Source organism: Phalaenopsis equestris, unplaced genomic scaffold (genome assembly GCF_001263595.1).
Source record: "Phalaenopsis equestris unplaced genomic scaffold, ASM126359v1 Scaffold215775, whole genome shotgun sequence".
Taxonomy (NCBI): Eukaryota; Viridiplantae; Streptophyta; class Magnoliopsida; order Asparagales; family Orchidaceae; genus Phalaenopsis; species Phalaenopsis equestris.
Genome location: NW_018234449.1, coordinates 10,145 through 31,225, shown reverse-complemented (window position 1 = coordinate 31,225; position 21,081 = coordinate 10,145). Strand labels below are relative to the sequence as shown.

The window sequence follows — 21,081 nt, the reverse complement described above, 5'->3', positions numbered from 1 at the left end:
TATATATATATATATATGTATATATACTTTTATGTAGCTTATTGTATAACATGCCTTAAGCCAACTCAATACTATGAATAAGAGATGCATTTTCTGGGCACTCAACATATCTTTGTAAACACTATAATCGTAACATAATCTCATATCTTATTTCTCTACAAGAACCCGCTCTCTCTTCCCTTCTCACTCTTTTGAATTGCCCTTGTCTAGGTGGTGTGTGAGTCCGCGAACTCACAATCCAATAAATACCATCTGTATGTCCAGTGCTCAGTTAAGGGATTATGGAGGGGAATAGAAGGTAATTAAGGTGGAAAAATGTAATTAGGGCTCGATTTGGGCAATTTAGAAAAGAATATCTTTCCATTTTAATAAATTTGGGAGGATGATCATGCAATTAACAAAATAGAACATGAAGTGCTGAAAAAACCAGTGGAATTTTATTAGAAAATCAATATTAAGCACATAAACCTAAAAGAAATTTTAAAACATTAACATGGAACATGGTTAATGTTTTTGGTTTTGATAAATTGGATATGTAAAAATGCTTAATTATATGTAACACATCAAGTCAATAGACTGCTATGAAATTGAATCTAAATTCTTATGGATTCATGGATAGAAATTTCTGTTTTGGCAAATTGGACATGTAAACATGCTAATTTCATAAAATGATATCACATAAACATGTTGTAATCCATTGGAATTAAATGAAAAGTTTTGAAAATAGATGATGAATTTTGAAAAATTGTAGCATAACCCATCAATTCCACAAAATATTTCCAAAAATCTTCTGGTGAACTTTAAAAACAACAGCATGAAACTTGCAAAAAACATATGAAACTTTAAAAGCCTTTGGAAAATTTTAAATTTCATGTAAGAACATAGAATTTTAATAGAAAAATTGAAAAATTCTCATGGTGAAAACAAATTGTATCTTGTTTTGATGTTGAATTCATTAACTTGAAGATCCTCCCTGCCTTGTGCCTTCTTCTTGTGTTATCGGTGGAGAATTGAGAGAATTTTTTGTTTGATGCTTGATAAAGGAGGGAGTGCTTGGCTTTGGGGCTTGGAAAGAAGAATGGAAAGAGAGAGAATAAAGGAAAGTTGAATTCAGGATGAGTGGAGCTCTTGGAAGTTTCAACCAAGATAATTGAAGCAGTGAGGGGAAGGTTTTGGAGAGCAAAAGAGACAAGGAGAATAGATGGCTAAGATTAGGATTGAGGTTAGAATTTTGGAATGGAGGGCTAAGATTCAATGTGATGTGGAGGAGAGAGAGAGAAGGGGGTCATGATCTGATGATGTGGATGAGTGGGAGAGGGAGAGGCAAATTGGCGAGGTAGCGCATCAGGAGAGGTCAAATCTAGGAGAACGAATAGTGAGGATTAATAGGGCAAATTTATAATTTTAGTAATGGAGGAGGGGCATTTTGGTAATTTAACAAAGTTAGTTAGGAAAGTTATGAAAAAAGTACAAGTATAGATAATTTTGAAGAGGAAGAAACAAGGAATCCAATATTTTAAACTGTTTCAAAAAAAAGGGGTTCTCCTTCTCAAGATATGATCAATTGAAGCATTTAGGCAGTTGAAGATGTGGTTACAAGGTGGTTAGGAGTTGGTATGGAAAAAAATTTACTTGAGCTCATTTGATAGCGAAAAAAACTAGGAATTTATTGGTTAGAGTAGTTTTGATTAAGTCAAGCTCTATTAAAAACATGATCAGTCAAAGTGGGCCCAAACACTTAGAATTGAGATAACAGTGAATTTTGAACAAAATTTTAAATTGATTTTATTGATCAAAATTGTGTATTTTTTAATTTATAATAACTTTAATTGAAGTATCAGGTTTATTTGAAGTCATTTTAAGATAGTTATGATCTAATTATCATTTTATTATCAAAATTATCATCTTGTTTCTATTGATTATCATCGGCTCAGCAGACCTCTAAATAGAGCCAAATTTGAGCACGGAGAGACTCATTTGAAAATTTTCCATAATACATACACAATCATAAAGTTTGTTTTCCAAACTAATGAGTGATTAAAATTTTTTACATAGGAATATTTTTCATGGATGCATGGGAACCTTAAGTGCACAATTTTATATAAAAGAGTGTCTGATGTCCACTAAACTAGTTTGTATAAATTTCATATATGAATAGGAAGGACATGTAATTTACATAGTGTAATTTGGATTACTAGATTAACCTGTGAAAAAAAAAATAAAAAAAGTAGGATTTACAATGATAATCGTCATATATGAAAATTTTATTAGAAGAATTTTACATAACAAAATATTTGAAACAATCATCAAATTTATTTGCATGGCATTTATAAGTGCTAATAAGACTTGTGCAACTTTTGGAATGAAGACTTGAATCCTACAATCATCTTAAATAAGAAATAATAATCTCAGGGTTGATTAAAGCTATTTTTAGGCTTATCTCTAAGTGGCAGTTAAAATTGATTATGTTTGAAGATTATTGACTTCATTTGATTTTATTAATTTACAAACTTAGTTTTCTTTAGTTATGTTTTGCTCAAGACCATGCTCAAGTGAAGTCTTGTTAAGATTAAGCCAAGAAAATAAGGTTCACTAAAAATGAGGTCAAATCCTCAGTGCGCCTAACTCACCTCAATATGTTGGACCAACATGAGTAGTTCCTAAGCAATTCCAATTAAGCCATAGACAGATCAATTGGAGACAGATCAATTGGACTTGGATAATGCTTGAACTTAAGTTAGCTCATAGGGTTACCCTTAGGTCTTAGCTTGGGTTAGGTTTAGTTAAGTTTGATTAAGTTTGACTTGGAATTAATTTTGGTTCATGTTTAACTAAATGACACTTAAGTTGAGTCACCAAGTTAATTTCACTTAAACCTAACTTAATTTTAGTTTGTTTTATAAATTTGATTATTTTTTACTTTATGTTAGATTTTTTGTTAAATTATTTTAGCATTAAATTTAGATTAAGTTAACTTGGCTTTAGGTTTAACTTATAATTAAATGATTTTAGTGTTTAGTTTAGTTTAAATTAGATAAGTTTTAGTTTGCTTTAGGTTAGAGTAAGTTCAATTAAGTTTAACTTCATTTTAGTTTTGATTTTAGTTTAAACTAAATCAATGTACAAATTAAATTGAAATTAATTAAGATTATTGGTTTGGGTTAAGATTAGTGAGCTTAGTTTGTGTCTTAATTCAATTTAAGATTTTAAAAATAAGTTAGGCTTTAAACTTGACCATAGTCTTAGGTTTAATTGAACATAATTATAATTAGTTTGAATTAACTTTAGTTTTGCTTAAATTTAGTTCTATTTTGGTTAAATTTGCTCTATGCTCAATTTAGTAATAAGATTAGGTTAGACTTTGGGTTAGATTGGATGATACTTCAATATAATCTCAAGTTTAATTTAAGTTTCAGGTTAAATTAATTTTCAATTTTATGTTTAAACTAGTTATGATTCCAGCCAAACAAACTAAGCCACTCATGCATTAAGAATAAGTAGACTTAACTTGAACTTGTGCACCCCAGGCTCTAAGCAAAACTTGTTTTGGGACTTCTAATTGCAGGAGACAAGCTGGGGTACAATTATAGCTCTCTTGGAACTATAAGAAGAGAATTGAGCAAACTAGACTAAAGCCAGAGAACCACCTATGGGTATTATGAAGGAGTATTAAGCCTAACAGATGGACCGATGATTTGATTGACTTAGGTTGATAAAAAATGAAGTCAATAATTTAAAAAGAAATAAAAGAATCAAGAAACTAAAAAATGTATGGTTGAATACCCTCAGATCAAGCTCAAATAAAAAATTAACAGAACTCGAGCAAGAACTTAAGCTCAATTGAGATATATTCGGCATTAATGAACTCGATATGTGTCCTATTGAGTTCCTTTATCCACACATTGTCATTAGTACTACATGAACATTATATATATATATATAAGGAAATCGGTATTTGGCAGAAGCTCAAATACTGATTTCTCATGCGCTAGGCCTCATGATGAGAGTCCGCGCTATGTGCCAAAATATTCGAGAACTCAGCACCACTGGGGATCGAACCCGTGACCTAAGGGGATTTACAGTGAACCTCGCAACCAACAGGCCACGGCTTGCTGTATATGACACGCACACACACACACACACACACACACACACACACATATATATATATATATCTATATATATACTTTTATGTCGCTTACTATATAGCATGCCTTGAGCCAGCTCAATCCTATAAATAAGAGATGCATTTTCATGGCACTCATCATATCTTTGTAAACACTATAATAGTAATATAATCTCAGACCTTATTTCTCTACAAGCGCACTCTCTCTCTCTCTTCTCTTCTCACTCTTTTGAATTGCCCTTGTCTAGGTGGTGAGTCTGCGAACTCACTCACAATCCAATAAATACCATCTGTATGTCCAGTGCTCAGTTAAGGGATTATGGAGGGGAATAGAAGGTAATTAAGGTGGAAAAATGTAATTAGGGCTCGATTTGGGCAATTTAGAAAAGAATATCTTTCCATTTTAATAAATTTGGGAGGATGATCATGCAATTAACAAAATAGAACATGAAGTGCTGAAAAAACCAGTGGAATTTTATTAGAAAATCAATATTAAGCACATAAACCTAAAAGAAATTTTAAAACATTAACATGGAACATGGTTAATGTTTTTGGTTTTGATAAATTGGATATGTAAAAATGCTTAATTATATGTAACACATCAAGTCAATAGACTGCTATGAAATTGAATCGAAATTCTTATGGATTCATGGATAGAAATTTCTGTTTTGGCAAATTTGACATGTAAACATGCTAATTTCATAAAATGATATCACATAAACATGTTGTAATCCATTGGAATTGAATGAAAAGTTTTGAAAATAGATGATGAATTTTGAAAAATTGTAGCATAACCCATCAATTCCACAAAATATTTCCAAAAATCTTCTGGTGAACTTTAAAAACAACAGCATGAAACTTGCAAAAAACATATGAAACTTTAAAAGCCTTTGGAAAATTTTAAATTTCATTTAAGAACATAGAATTTTAATAGAAAAATTGAAAAATTCTCGTACCCTGGCCAATAGTATTGAAATGCAGTGCCCCCCCCCCACTTGACACATGGCGCTCTGCCATTGGACTCCGAACGAAAATACTGTTTGGAATCTGTCAAATTGGACGTTCATTGACGTAATGCAAGATCAGTCAAAAGTGTTTTAGCATTTTATCAAGTTCTTGATTTAAAAAAAAGAAAAACAGAAGTTAATTAAAAAAAAAAAATTTAAATGCATAACACAATTTCTTATAAATCTACCTATCTCATATCTAAACACTCATATTTACATGCATAACATTTAAATCTTTCATTATATCAAAACTATCAGTATCATGAACTTTTAGAATTGCAATACATTTTTCTATGCATATATTTATATTATAAAAACGTTGTAAATGTAAATATTAAATTTTAAGTATTAGATACGGAAACCATTAATTGTCTCAGTAAAAACCTAGCTGTGGCTCCCTCACGGCTTCTCCATCTCCTTCAAGGATGAACAATAATCCAGAGAAAACTTCCATATGAAACTTGTACTTATTCAAGGTGGTCCTTCTGTTGCCGTTCCAATCGCATAGTATGATGGTTGGCATTTGTCACAAAGCTATGATGGAAAGAAGTAAAAAAAGTGTTAAAGAAGACAAGAAGCTCCTGTAAAAAGACAATTGAAATTCAAATGAGTAGGGCTTATGGCTCAAGATAAATGTCGTTTTGATGTGCCAACTCCATAACTTAGGAGGGATGGAATAATTTAGTTTTTATTGATAGATATCTAATATGGAGACTGTATGCAGACTTACAAGGGCTTATTAGGACACATAACTATAAGATTGTCACTAATTATTCATTTCCTATCACCCGAAAGGACATATTAATCAAATCAAAATTATTCATTACAATTATTAGTTATAACATATTTATATCGCTGTCCCTCTATAACTTATGGTTCTTGTTGAGTGCCAAAAAAATCGCGATGATAAAGTGATTATTGAATGCCTCAGTCTTGCACTTAGATTCGACACACACACATATAATTGAACAGTAGTAAGAGAAGAAACAATTTTTTTTATGTGAAAAAGCCTATAGAAGAAAAAAATCATGGCCCTGGCCTAGTTAAAGTAGTCTACAATGAGTTTGTAAATACAAATATGTACTATTTGTGAATAACTAGGAGAGCAGGATTATATATTTACACCCGACATAATAGTTGTCTTTATATAAAGTATGAAAAACTTCATGAGTCAAACATGAATCATCCTATTCTGACTACGACGATCATAAGAAGTAATCATCGGAGTTATGGTTGGATCTTCAATAGAACGTTATATATTACAATCATATTTTAGATACAATTTTAGTAAGATAGGGTTGTCAACCAGTACAAGTAAGAGAGGCCAATGGTGGTTGACAGTTATAAAGGCTGGAAGTTATTGTCGTCTTCTAGACAACATTACACGTTACGACCATATTTGTGATACATCAGTAACAAGCACGGGTTGCCAATGGCAGCTAGCAGGAGGGTGGATGGTGGCAACGGTGGTAGGCGGCTATAGAAGCCAAAAAAATTTTGTCAGTTCATCAGTCTAAAAGAACACTGAAATTCAACTCCTCCCCCCTTTCAAGTGTCGAGCGAGGGTCTATTTAAGTCTTTATGGGGAGGGCCATTTTAGTTCTTTGGCAAATAACTTCCTCAATCATAGGATCAGGTGGCACATTTTGATCCTTATTTATCATAATGGTTTTTTTTATGATTTGGAGGCCCTAATTGTCACACCCCGGGTTGAAAATTTGGCACACCTGACAACGCAAAGCATGATGAAATGAAATGAACCAATTTTGCCTTTTCAAAGAAAGACTTTCAAGCAAAAAAATTAGGAATGTAAATGTTATCCATTTTGAATAGTCCACAGAAACAACTAAAATGAAAACAAAAAAAAAGTTGAATCAAAACTAAAAGGACAACATAAAACAACTACCCAGACTCCAAAATAAAACAATAATAGCTAAGATAAATATTGATAAAAAAACCAAAACCAGAAATCTAAAATTAAAAAAAGAGCTTCAGTGGAGACGGTCCTGCTAATGGCTAAATAAAATCTGTGATGCAAAATTATCGAGTGAGTTTGCCGAGCAAACTCAACAAATAACAAGTATTTATTGAAGCATAAAAAAAAGGGCCTACAATATGAACAAGTGCTTATAATGATTACTACGTGCATATATAACGTTGGAAGGCAATAAGAAAATGATAAACATCAAATATGCATATCTAATAAAAACATGCAACTATTTTCCATCAAGATTCTTATTGTTAAGTTTTTCATTTATTATATATATAGTTGGTTTTAATAAACACCTTAAAACTAGGAATATCAATACCAACCCAAAGAAGTCTAAAGATTTCCTATAGGTTCAACACTCTGTGGGTCCGTCGATCTGGCTAACCAAACTTCAAAAGAGTTCTACTGACCTACATACCATCACACACAAGCATGTCAAATTATTTTCACAGGTGTCATATGTAAGAACTACAATATTTCATGCATGCTTGTGATATGGCAAATGCATATTCATAAAAATAAGGTGCAGGAAAAAGAAAGTTCATAATTGCAGGATTAACTCAAGTATGCAAGAAATTTTGCAATAATAAATTAAGATAGTTACTGATTTCATCATGAGCAATAAATGATGCTTATAACAAATAAAAATTAAAGTAGCAAGAACATGTCTTTTTATTCCATAGATTGGCTCTTAATCTTATACAATTAATAAAAATTAATGACTTAACAAAGAAGGGTATGTTTATCCTCTAATAAAAATCAATTACTTACCTTGACACGACAAACATGATACTTTTATAAGTTTGACAGTTCGACTCTCGATCCTACACCAATTAAAAAATAGGATATAATGAATTATGAAATTAAATTTATTCATTCATTAAATTGTATCTATACTAATAGACTTATAGAGATTTAATATATGTATATATATAATAAGTTATTAATATTAAATTTTTAATAAAAAGAAATTATTAACTTACTTAGTTTTAACTTCTATAGTCAAAAATGTATTTTAATTTTATGTTGATATTGGAGAAAATTAAAATTTCTAAATTAATTGTTGGAGGATTTACATACATAACATCTAAAAACTTAATAAATAGTAAAAATAACTTTTTCAACTCCAACAAGATCTTGAATCTTGTTTCTCTTCGGCTTCCTTAAATCCTAGTATAGGAAAACCCCTTGTAGATGGATTTACAGATTCAGAGGAGTTGATGCGGTCGTGAGGGAGGAAGGCAAAGCAAGAGAAGGGTTACCTTCCTCAATGGTTTCGGGTAGGAACAGAGCAGAAGTTTCAGTGGTCTTTGTAAGCCTACGATCCAGCCATTGCCTTCTCTACAAGCTCCAAATGCAAGTATAGTAAGATTTTAAGGCACGAGAGACAACTTTAGATAGAAAAAAAAGCGGGGAAGAGAGAGTTGAAAATTGTTTCGGTAGAGGGCAATAAGACAAGGCGAGGTGGAGTGACTATGATGCCTCTGTTATATCATATAACATAGCGAAGTTGTGCGTTAGTCAATTTCAAAAAGCTTCAAAGGAGAGTGAGAACCAAATCGAGAAGGTATCAGAAAAGGAAAGGAAGGGGAACTTTTGCATGGGAAGAAAATGTAAGAAATATTTTCGATTCTTACATTATACCCTCCTTTATTGAATTTGGTCCCTAAATTCATATCTTAGTTCTGAAACAACTACATGTACTTTAAGATCATTTCTTTCTCAATCTCCCGTGTTACTTTTCATTCTATCTGGTTCTTTGAAAATAGTTTGACAAAATGCATAGAGCAAAAATGAAGTTGTCAAACTTCATGTTCAAAGATGTAATGTAGCACTTCTTCATAAATCAAGTCTCCTTTGATCACCAATGACTCGTACAAGATAATATGAGAATCATCATGCACATAATACCAAGGTAGTGAGATGTGAAAGTCATTGTGTACACCTTCAAGTTTTGAAGAAAAAGCCAAAATTGTATGAAACTCTGTTAACTTTCTCTATCACCTCAAAAGGACCAAGGAAACGAGTTTGAAGCTTTCTAGTTTGACAAAATCGTTTAACTTTGTGCATCAATGAAACCTTCAGAAAAATGTGATCTTTGACTTTGAATTCAATCTATATATGCTTTGAGCAGATATTTTTCATTTGACAGTCCTGAGCCGCATGTAGTCGATCTCAAACCTGATAAAGCTTCTCAATAGCTTGATCCACTAGTTGAGGTCCAAATATGTCTCTTGCGAATCTCAAACCAACATAATGAGGATCTACACTTTATGCCATAAAGTGCTTTGTAAGGCCTTATTTCAATACTAACTTGAAAGTTGTTGTTATAAGCAAATTCTACCAATAGAATATAGTCTTCCCACTGCCTCTGAAGTATAAAAAACAAGCTCTCAGTAAGACTTCTAAGGTCTTAAAGATGCACTCCGATTGTCTATCTGTATAAGGAGTAAAAGCATCAATGAAGTCCAATCTCGTGCCTATAGCTTCTTGCACTTGTTTTCATAGGCTGGAAGTAAATTTTCATCTTAATATGATAAAATGGCAGTTAAAATTTCTTGAAATTGAACATATTGTCTACATAGATCTTGGTTAAGTTATCCACCGAATAATTTTGTTTGATTAGTAGAAAAGGAGCTGACGTAGTTTGTCTATCAACCATAACCCAAATAGTATATTGTCCTTGCTTCGGTCTTAACAAGCCAACCACAAAGTACATGGAAATCTCCTTCCATTTCCACTCTGGATGGAAAGGATTTCAACAAGTTACCAGGTCTTTGATGTTTGACATTAACCATCTGACATGTCTGTCGTGGTTATCATACCAGACCACCAAAATAGTTTCTTGAGGTCTTGATACAACTTAGTGCTTTCCAGATGAGCAGAAAATGGAGTAGAATGTGCCTCACAGAGTATCTTCTATTTTAATCCCTTACTAATCTGGAACACACAGCTAATCCTGAAATCTTAAAATGTCATACTGATCGATTTCAATCTATTCTTTATTTTCTCTCTAAGATGTAGTAAGTCTACATCTATCATCTGAGCTACACGATCCACAAGTGTAAGTTGAACTGAGAGTTGATAAAAGCGAAGAGTAGCTCTTGTCGGCACTTTTTTGAGCTGAAGTCACTTAATCTCTCATGCTAACTTGTGCTCCTGAGTGATCATCAAATTTGCATACGTCAATGATTTTTCTTGCTTAAAGCATTTGTGATCACGTTCGCTTTACCAGGAGCTCTTAGTTGATCGAACAAATCATCTATACATAGGAGAGGGTACTTATTTTTCATGGTCACCTTATTTAACTCGCTATAATATATGCGCATTTGCATGTTTTCGCCTTTTTTTCACAAACAGAGTTGGTGCTCCCCAAGGAGAAACAATCGGCCAAATGAATCCCTTATCAAGCAATTCTTGTAACTGGATCTTAAGTTCCTGGAGTCCAACAGTGACCATAAAATATGGTGCTTTGAAATTTGAAGTGGTGTTAGGAAGCAGGTCTATCGTGAACTTGATCTCACAATTTGGTGGTTAGCAAGAACAATCTTCAAAAAATATATGAGCAAATTCTCGTACTACTGAAACACTATCTAAGCTAACACTTAATTTCTCAAAATCTATCACACGAGCTAGATAGCCAGCACACCCATGGAAGATTAGCTCATCTTATAAGTCTTAAATACTAAAATTAGAGAGAAAATAAAAGCTCTATTACCATTAAAGCAAAAAGCAATAGAGTCATGTACATAAAAGATCACCCATCTCTTACGACAATCAATAATGGCATGATATTTGCATAGTCAGTCCATACCTAAAATTACATCAAACTCAGCTAGTTGAAATACTATTAGAGTAGCATGCATCTGCAAGTCATTGATGACAATATTACAACCATAAACATACTGAGTAACTACCATAGGCGAGCTAGATGGTGGAGTGATTGATATATGTGATTGTAATAAAGAAATCAATGCACTAGGTGCAATCTGAATAAATGAGTTGCCCCAGAGTCAAATAATAACCTTGTTTGTTGCTTTAAAATAGGGATGATAAATGTCACCACATAAGATGCTTCATGAGCTTCTTCTTGCATTATAACAAATGCTCATGGTGGAATCGCCTGTCTTAGCTACTCCGAAGCTTGAGATTGTTGAGACTGGTATTAAATCATTGAAGGGCGTTGATGCAGAAGTGACGGTTGTTGAGATTGTTAGTATTGTTAGCACTGTGTTGTAAAGGGATAGAATTGATATAGTTGAGACACCACCACTTGTTGTGGCTATTGCTGAAGCTAAAAACAATTTCACTTTGTTTGACCCTTTTTGTGATGCTTTTAAAATTATCCTCCATTTGACTTATAACACTTATTCTCACGATGAGACATAGAATCTTTTTCCAGGGTGTTTTTCACTTAAAATTAATATTGAACTTTGAGGGGACAATAATTAGCTTTGTGGTCAAGATTATAACAATTGAAGCTTTTATTGATGATCAAGTTAGAAGTCCCAAAATGTTATTTCCCATAATGTACTCATCGAGGATTTGTTTTTGACTTTTAAATGTGGTGATTTTGTTGTTCCTTGTTTTAGGAACTCCCATTAGCTTGTGTATCATAATTCTTATGCTTCCCGACATGCTTTTCCTCCCAGGAATTGATCTATATCTCTACATGCATAGCTCGACCCACCAGCTCTCTATAATTCATAGAACATACACTTAACAGTCAATAAGCACCTTCAAATGTCTACTCTTAATCTTGCAAGTATGTGGTAGATCTTATGTCTTCATTTTGATTAATCGATGGAGTGAACGAAAAGATCCTGAAAAATTCTATCTCATACTCATGAACAGTCTTTGCTCCTTGCTCTAACTTCATTAAGGCATTCAGAGCTGGCTTGATCTACCATAAGAATAATGTTACTCTAGAAATAGATTCTCAAAATTCACCTAACAACTATTGGCTGGTCAAAAAATATTGTAGTTGTGACTCCCGCCAATCATCAACTCCTTCACGCTACTAGAATGTCACGATATCCACCTTATAATCTTTAGAAAACTTTCTTCCTTGAAACTTGTTCTCAATGTCACAAAGTCATGCATCAGACTCGATCGGGTCCATCTTACATTAAAGGTAGGAGGATGTGTCTTCAGAAATTTATCTATCACTCAATCCATGATACTCCCTTTTGTCAACAACATTGGTTGATTAGGTTGTGCCTCCACAATGGTAACTGGTGACACTGGTTGAGTGGCTTATGGTGTCAGTTGCACCGCTTACTGATTAGCTTGGATTAGCTTGGCTGATAGGTTGTGTCTCCACAATGGTAACTGGTGACACTGGTTGAGTGGCTTATGGTGTCAGTTGCATCGCTTACTGATTAGCTTGGATTTCTTGTCCAATTTGAGTTGCAAAACTAGCTTGTAGTGCTTGAGTAAACTGGGTCACAATTCCACAAGAGTTTTCATGTTTAGATTCAGTGCTCCAATTGTCTCAGTGGTTTGAGTAGGATCAACAAAACAACAATTAGGGGAGCGGAGACCAATAAAGACAAGCATATCATTTATAGTAGCTCTTTTGACTCCTCTTCCACGAGCGGTTGCTGCACCTCCTCTTTTCAGATACATCCTATGCAATTGAAATAAACACGAAATCAAAATTGCTTGAATGATGACTTACAAGAATAACATATCCTCTACCCAATCCTAAGAAGTCAAGGGATATGAGATACAGAGTCAAGAATGGTTAAATACAAAACATTGGCTCTCAAACCACTCTAATACACAATGGTCCATAAAGTGGCACACCCTAGCTAAGCAGAGCATGATGAAATAAAATGAACCTATTTTATATTCTTAAAAAAAACTTGCATGCAAAATAAAAAGGTAAATGTAAATTTTATATATATTGAATATCCTATTTATACAACTGAAATGAAAGCAAAAAACCAGTTGAATCAAAACTGAATATACAACATTGAACAATTACCCAAACATCACAAAGAAAACATAATAGCTTATGTAAATATAAAAAAAAAATACCAAAATTAAAACTAAAATGCTTGCTCTGGTAGAGACAATTCTGCTAGTGGCTAAAAAAAACTCGTGATAGAAAATTATAAGCGAGCAAGTTTAACGACCAAATTAAGCAAATAACAACTATTTATTGAAGCATAAATCATAAAGAAATTGTGGCGTGCAATATGAACAACCAACAATGATGATTACTGTCTGCATAAATAAGTTTTGAAAGGCAAAAAAGAGTAGTAAATATCAAATATGCATATTATTAGGAAAAATGCAATCATTTTTTTTATCTAATCTCTTATTATTTAATTTTTCATTTATTATTTATATAATCCGTTTACACACTGAAAATGAGAAGGTCAATACCAACTTTAGGAAACTAGATGATTTTCTGTAGAGTCATTATCATGTGGGCCCATCAACTTAGCTAGTCAAAATCTAAAAGAGTTATATCGACCTTCATATAATTACATACAAACATGACAAATAGTTTCCACAAGTGTAATATATAAAAACCATAATATTTCAACATTAATTTTGTACAAGGCGCAAAAAGAAGTCATTATTGCAACATTAATTCAAATATGCAAGAAATTTTGTAATAATAAATTAAGGAGATTAGTGATTTCATTATGAATAATAATTGAAACTTATAGCAATTATAAAAGTGAAGTAGCAAGAGCATAACTGACAATCCTATAAAATAACGATAATCTACTTTAATTAATATGGATCGACGCCCATAACTAGAAATGGTACGTTTATCCTCTAAAAAAAATCAGTTACCTCGAAACATCAAACATGATACTTCTATGATTTTGACGGTTCGACTATCGATTCTACATAAATTATAGAACAGAATATTATTAATCATGAAACTAAAATTATTTATTCATTAAATTAGGTGCATTCTGATAGACCTAAAAAGTTTTAAAATATGCATATATAATAGATTATTATTATTACATTCTTAGAAGAAGAAAATATGAACTTAATTATGGTTAACTAATATAATCAAAAAAGTATTTTGTTTTTAATTTATTTTGATATGGGAGAAAACTAAAATTGTTGAATTTATTGTTTGGGGATTTCCATGCATAACTCCTAAAAATTTTAATAAATAAATAAATAAATGATTTATTCAAATCCTACAAGTTCTTAAATCTTGATTCTATTCTGGTTCCTTAAATCCTGGTTTAAGAAATCCCCTTCGAGATAGGTTTACGAGAATCAGAGAAGTTGATGCGCGTGCAGGGGAAGGCAAAGCAAGATAAGGGTTACCTTTTTCAGTGGTTTTGGGTAGGAGCGAAACAGCCGACAATCCCGTCATTGCCTTCTCTGCTAACTCCAAATGACACGGTGAAGCTAGGGTTTAAGGCACAGGAGATAGTTTTGGGCGGAACCAAGAGGAGGGGAGGAGGGGATTGACAACGATTTTGGTAGAGGACTACAGGAGGAGCGTGAGGTGAGGAGAGTTCGTCCTCTCTTTCCTATCAGCTTATATCGCAGTGAGACGAAGGTGGCAGGGGAGAGCGGTTGCCAATCGGGAATGTAGAGGGAAAGGAAAGGGATGATTTGCGTTGGAGGAAAATGTATAAAAAATTTTGGGTTTTAGAACTAATGACTTTGAAATCAAGCAACTTTAAGCTCCTTCAATTTCTATTAGCAAAACTTTCAATTTGAATATAAATATATCAAATTTAGAGTTCATTAGATGATATAATTGATTATACAAATTCTTCAAAAATATTTTAATGACTTGATTCATGACTTCATGATTTTGGGGCCAAGCTACATTATATTTGCTAGACTGACTGAAAATTGCTTCATAGTCTTAATGACCTCTTTCGCTGTTTGTTCCCTAATGTTAAGAGTCATGGATTCGTGCTAGAGGGGCAAATGAGATGAGTTGAGTCGAGTCTAAGCCACTCTCATCCCAAGCTTGCTATTAGTTAATTAATTGGGTTTTAGCTTAATTTTATGAGTTCAAACCAGCTGGCGAGCCAATTTGTTTGCTATGAAATAAAAAAAATAAAGATTGATTGAAGCAAATGTTATAATACAAGGACAAATAAAGTGAGCAATTAAGAAATTAATAATAGAAAAACCTTTGATTCAAAATATAAAATATTATTCTGAATATTTTAAATAATTTAAAGATAAAGAACTAATTTTTTTAGCATATTTTATATTATTTTTTAGCAAACATGCTCTGAAGCGGAGCGCTATTTATATACAAAGAATGTATGCAGCTCTCCGTGCGTAATCCCCTCCCAATAACCGCTAAAATAACCTCTGTGAAAATAATTTGGGGTTATTGCGGAGTTATTTCGGCGTTATTTAGAGTTAGTACCATCCACGGTTACACTTTGCAGTTACACTTTCACATTTTCTTTGACGTTAGGATTTTGACTCCAAATAACATCAAATAACTACATAACAACCCCAATAAGGGGTTACAATAAGGGGTTATTGGTAAGAGAGTACGCATAAATATTTACCATCTATCCGAAATGGCGTCTAAAATATCTGACTGCGAGAAGCATCCCGCCGTAAAAGTTGGCAACAAGGCTGTAATCAAACAAAAGTCTCTAATAGAGACGTCTCTAATCATGATTAATTGACCAGATCATCTGGTTTTTGCTTTGATTTGGTCCAAATATAATACGAAACAGAGTTTTAATATGCAATTTAACTTTTATGTCATAATTTGAAGTCAGCGACGTGATAACATCTTCTTTACTTAATACTACAAATCTTATACAAACATGTAATTTTGCCACAATCACTTTGTTGGCCATTGTTTTTAAGCAAATCTACCTTCTAAGCCAGCACATGGCATTCAATTGAAGATTACAAAACATAAATACAATCTCATACTTCAACAATCCAGCTTCAGATTTCATCCATTGCTCGAAGCCATCACAGACCACGAATCGAGCTTCCATGACATGCATCCCTCAGCCTATCCAGCGCATCCACAACATTCCGCATCCATGGCCGCCTCTCCGGATTAGTCTGTACACAAGCCAAGGCAATCTTAAGCACCGCAACGATTTCGTCATCCTCACCGGGCTCGCGAGCCAGGAAAGGATCCAGTATGTCACAAAGCGGCTTTTTTTCTTCAATGCAGAACTGAACCCACTGCACTAAATCCATCTCTGATGTCTCCAGCAGAACGACTGGAGATCTACCAGAAATCAGTTCAAGCAATATGACACCATAAGAGTAAACATCCCATTTCTGAGATTGTTTTATGGTTTTCAGACCCTCAGGAGCTTGGTAGCATGATGCGGCAGAGCTTGCAGAGATTTCAAATTTATGTTTTTTATGCTTCTTTGCTGTGATTCTATCTTGTTGGGCTAATGGGAATGAACCAGAGGGGATTGTGAGGCGGCTGAGTCCGAAGTCGGAGATGTACGGTTCCATGTTTTGACCGAGAAGTATGTTGTTTGTTCTGAGGTTTCCATGTATGAACTTCTTTGGACTAAATTCATGGAGGAAGGACAAGGCCTTGGCTATTCCTTTAATGATTTTTAGCCTTATTTCCCAGGTGAGTGGCTGGGAAGCCATGGGACCTCTGCCTGAAACCATACGAATGTAACCATTAATATATGACGATCATATTTGTGAATTCATGAATTTCAATATTATATACTACTCGCAAAAGCTGAACAAACTATCAAGTTTTCTCTAATATATCTGAAATGAAATAACTTTTATGGTTCAATGCAATAGTTATAATCCTAACAAATAAAGATGAGAGCATCCATAACAGGATCAAACAGGGCAAATCAAAAGAGTTATTTTGAAAAATTAATCAAATCCTTCAATGAAAATTTGTGAAATTCTACAGCCTAAGAGAAAAACTTCAAACACAAGCCATAATCCAATATTAAAAATGCAATCCACTTAATTCAAACTAAAACAAGTAAATCATACAAAGCATAAGAACAATCAGGATAATAAAAACTAAAGCTTGAGGACATGCCGTGAATTGCCGAAGAAAGCTTGCCATTCGGTATATAATCATAAACAAGCAATTTCTCCTCTACCGACCAATAATAGGCTCTCAAACCAATAATATTAGGATGCTTCACCTTCCCAATAGCTTCTATTTCAGCCTTAAACTCACCAAACCTCTGCAAACCTCCATCTCCCAATCTTCTAACGGCTAGAATTAAGCCATCATCTAATGCAACCTTGTACACAATTCCAATCCCACTCTTGCCGAGCACAAAGGCCGAAGCTTTTAAGAGCTCGTCCAATCTTAAACTCATTTGAGGATCCAATGACACGAGATCGAGAAGCTCTACATTCTCAGATATTGTGTCGGATTCATCCTTGCTAAAGCAAATGCATTCCTTCTTCGTCTTTGAAACTTCTTTGTCAGAAATGGCACAACTTTGATTCTTTTTTGAAGCCATCGCCCTCCAATAACAGTAGAAGAACACCAGCGCAATCAAACAAATCCCAACCACATCGCTCACAACTAATGCAGCTGTTTGGCTGAAGGACAGCCTACTTCTTCTATCGCCATTTTTGATTGAGTTATAGCCCATTTGGTTGGGAGGAGAAGTAGTGATTTCCTTGGGAAGAAAAGGATCAGAAGAGGAGCATGGGTTCTTCAAAGGAGGGCCACACAGGCCGGGATTTCCAATAAAGGCAGTTGGTCCTCTATTCTCTAAAGCGCCATTCTGTGGTATTGGGCCGCTTAGATTGTTGTATGTCAGATCTATATAAACCTTCTCAGGAAGATGGCCGAGGCTCTCTGGAATCAGCCCAGAAAACAGATTATGGGAGAAATCAGCAGTTCCTTGGAGGTTTGAGAGATTCCCGATGTCAGCAGGTATGGAGCCATTGAATTTATTATAAGAAAGGTCTAGCTTTTCAAGAGCAAGCAGACTGCTTCCAAAGCCAATGGGGAGAAAATTCGTAAAATTGTTATTATTCAAATCAAGAATCTTTAACCTTGTGCAGTTGGACAATGAATTAGGCAGGGAACCGAAGAAAGAATTATGGGAAAGGTCTAAAACTTGTAAGTAAGACGAAGCGCCAATCTCAGAAGGAAGAGACCCAGTTAAGGAATTACCTAAAAGGACCAAGCTTTGAAGTTTCCCAGCAGAGAAAATCTCCGGTGGCAGAAATCCAAAGAGCCTGTTATTCCTTAAATTGATGTGTCTTAGAGATTGAAGAGAGCCTAGAGAAGGATGGATAGAACCTACAAGGTTCTTCTTAGGAATGCTCAAGGAGAAAACTTGTCCAGCCTTACATGTCACACCATTCCAGGAACAAGGGTCCTGAGAAAAAGAGTTCCAGTTAGCCATGGAGCCTTCAGGGTCCTGTGTAATGGATCCCTTGAAGGTAAGGAGCGAGAAGCCTTCGACATTGAGGCCAGAAACAGGAGGAGGAAGAAAAGGGTTGAAGATGAGAAACAGAAGAAGGTGGAAGAATGGAAAACCCATAGAAGCTGCTCTAGTTCTTCTCTGGAGGGAAAGGAGCAGTGACTTACAAGTGAAGGAAATGGATAACAAGAGTAGGAAAATGCGATTTTTCCGTTTTTTCCTGGGAGTAAGCTTTACTTATCTGTGCCGTGTGAGGGGGGCTGCGAGTAGAACCGAGCAGGCAAATGGAGTAGAAGATCAATCACCAGTGAATTGTTTGAGTGAGCTGGAGAGAGTGGGAAAAGAGAACAAAAATCTCACTTTTAGGAGTTCCACTTTTAGCCTCTGGTGCAAATGGCGCAAAAAAGGCTTTGTTTGGGGTCAATTTTATGTTTTGTTTTGTATTTATTTTTCACTTATTTTTTAAGGACAATTTTTTTAATGTGGTTAAGGTATTTTTATTTATTTATTTTTAATAAATAAACATATATTTTTAAAATACTCAAAATAAATTTTGGGTCTTTTTTATATTTTAAAAAATAATCGTATAGTAACCAAGCATACCAAACATGTTTTATTTCAAATTAAAACATAAACAAAATAAATTAACAATAAAGAATAGAAAACAAAAATTAAAACCCTTAAATGTTTACATTTCACAGCCAAGAATCAAGGCAAGTGCCACTAAATCAGTCTAACAAGATAAATGTGAAGTGCATATGTCATATAACTACCTAAGGGTACTTATGTAATATGGTAAGCCTAGCTACTAGAATATTTGGCAAAGGCATATATATGAGGTGTTGCTCCTGTATGAGATAATCAAGAATTAGTTTCCTCTATCTCCTCATGTTACTTGTGTTAGGGTATTAGAGCTACTATCCAAGCTTCATTCAGGCCTCCTCCCAACCAAAATAGAAATAATAACCTGCAGGTGCTGGAGAACCAGAGTACGTATTTTCAGTTTTCAAATATTCCATCCAAAAATACTAGGGCATCCAAAAAGGTCAGTCAGCATCTCATTGGCATTAAAGCATGTGAAATAACTATATCATCCCAACGAGGATCTCGATACGTCAAAACACATCTAGGCTATAGGGGTAGAGGACAAATTATCGAATCCCAGACAGCTGGCAGCTCATCAATGATCGAGTAATCGTGATGATGTAAACAAAGGAAAAAGAAGAGACAAGGCTCAACAATGATAGTAAAATGAGGGGAGGAGTAATCCTTAGAAGGTAGAGGTAGTGAGGTCAGTGTACCATAGACCCATCATCCTAAGCCACTAAGACCCTAAGTCTACCTGGTCGTGAAGATAGTCAACCTAAAACTTTCTGAGATCTCCGGTCAGCAATCCATGAATTGTGTCGTCCATAAGGGATCTCGATAGCCCTTAGGTCAAAAGAAGAAAATTTTATCCTATGACTATAAGCTGAAGCTCCAAGTGGTGGGACTTATACTGCCAAAGTGATGAGAATGTCTTAGGAAAAAAAGAGAAATGGAGGTTCAACTGCAAAGCTAGAAAAACTCTGATAAAATGACATACACCCTATTTGGATCGGGGAGCCTTATAACGACCTAAGCGCACTAGACAACCTTTTATGTAAAAAGGTATGTTGGGTCAATCGGATTGAAGAAGCACGAGGGCTCCTCCTCGGGACATATAATTTTGATGTAGTTATCTAGAGCGAACCTTAGATTTTGTGGAGGCCTTATTAAATTAAGTTGGGTAATATACATGCTATGAATCCCATTTTAAATGCAAGTTTTAAATGCAATAAAGTTAAAGACAAATTTTAATGTTCTGGATATTTTATTCCTAATTTTTAATTATCTTGCATATTTTATTTAAGATTATTTTAAGTAGAAAAATTTTAGGTTTAGAGTTGTTAATAAGCATAGATTATATTTTTCATAGAATCCAAGATGCACAAAAATAAATAATAAAAAGCAATCCTGGCATGCAAGACACAAGAAAGAAAACACTCCATAATATATAAAAGATGCTCAAATTGTTGTTGGGTCGTCAACTTATCACAGAAAAAGCGAGAAAATCAATTAGACTCCACATATACTTGCTCAATCCAAGATATATACAAGAATATAGAATTTGGACTTAAAGTAGAGGACTTGAGCTAACGCTTCCGTTTTCTGTCACATGGTTTGATGCGTCATCCACTTTGAAACCAGTGTATGTACCTTATTTATGATATATACTCCGCCTAAAGACTCTTACAAATATATATAATAGAGAAAATAAAAGACTCGACTTGCAGAAAATATGTGTTAGCAGGGAAAGCCATGCAACGTAAAATAGGTCATACCTTATAATTGATGACCTCACTTTTGGTTGAGGTCTAGAAAACTTCTTTAGTAGCCTAGGTCTAGCCATAGGACTTTCCTATTGACTAGTCTTAGAAAATTAGAAAAGGTACCCCCACCATTAGAAATTCAAAACTCTTCTTTTTACTCAACTTGAAATTCCACATATTGATCTTAACCTCTAGCATTTAGTAGGTAAGATCATTATAAGAGAATTCAAGAAGA

At 34.0% G+C, this 21,081-nt stretch overlaps 1 protein-coding gene and 1 long non-coding RNA gene across 3 annotated transcripts; both read right to left on the bottom strand.

Moving 5' to 3' along the window:
• Nucleotides 1-5,109: 5,109 nt before the first annotated feature.
• Nucleotides 5,110-14,749, bottom strand: LOC110037133. 2 transcript variants are annotated; one of them, XR_002295297.1, is made up of 4 exons: nucleotides 14,432-14,749; nucleotides 7,447-7,533; nucleotides 5,518-5,667; nucleotides 5,110-5,173 (listed from the first exon to the last, which is right to left on the bottom strand). It is a non-coding gene; the product is annotated as an uncharacterized LOC110037133 (long non-coding RNA). The 2 variants fall into 2 exon arrangements; XR_002295296.1 differs by lacking the exon at nucleotides 7,447-7,533.
• A 1,124-nt stretch (nucleotides 14,750-15,873) lies between these two features.
• On the bottom strand, nucleotides 15,874-18,815 carry LOC110037131 (receptor protein kinase-like protein ZAR1). Its single transcript, XM_020741712.1, has 2 exons — nucleotides 17,142-18,815; nucleotides 15,874-16,734 (listed from the first exon to the last, which is right to left on the bottom strand). Exons 1-2 carry the CDS (start codon nucleotides 18,613-18,615, stop codon nucleotides 16,073-16,075), a joined length of 2,136 nt encoding a protein of 711 aa, XP_020597371.1. The 5' UTR covers nucleotides 18,616-18,815; the 3' UTR covers nucleotides 15,874-16,072.
• Between the last annotated feature and the right edge of the window lie 2,266 nt (nucleotides 18,816-21,081).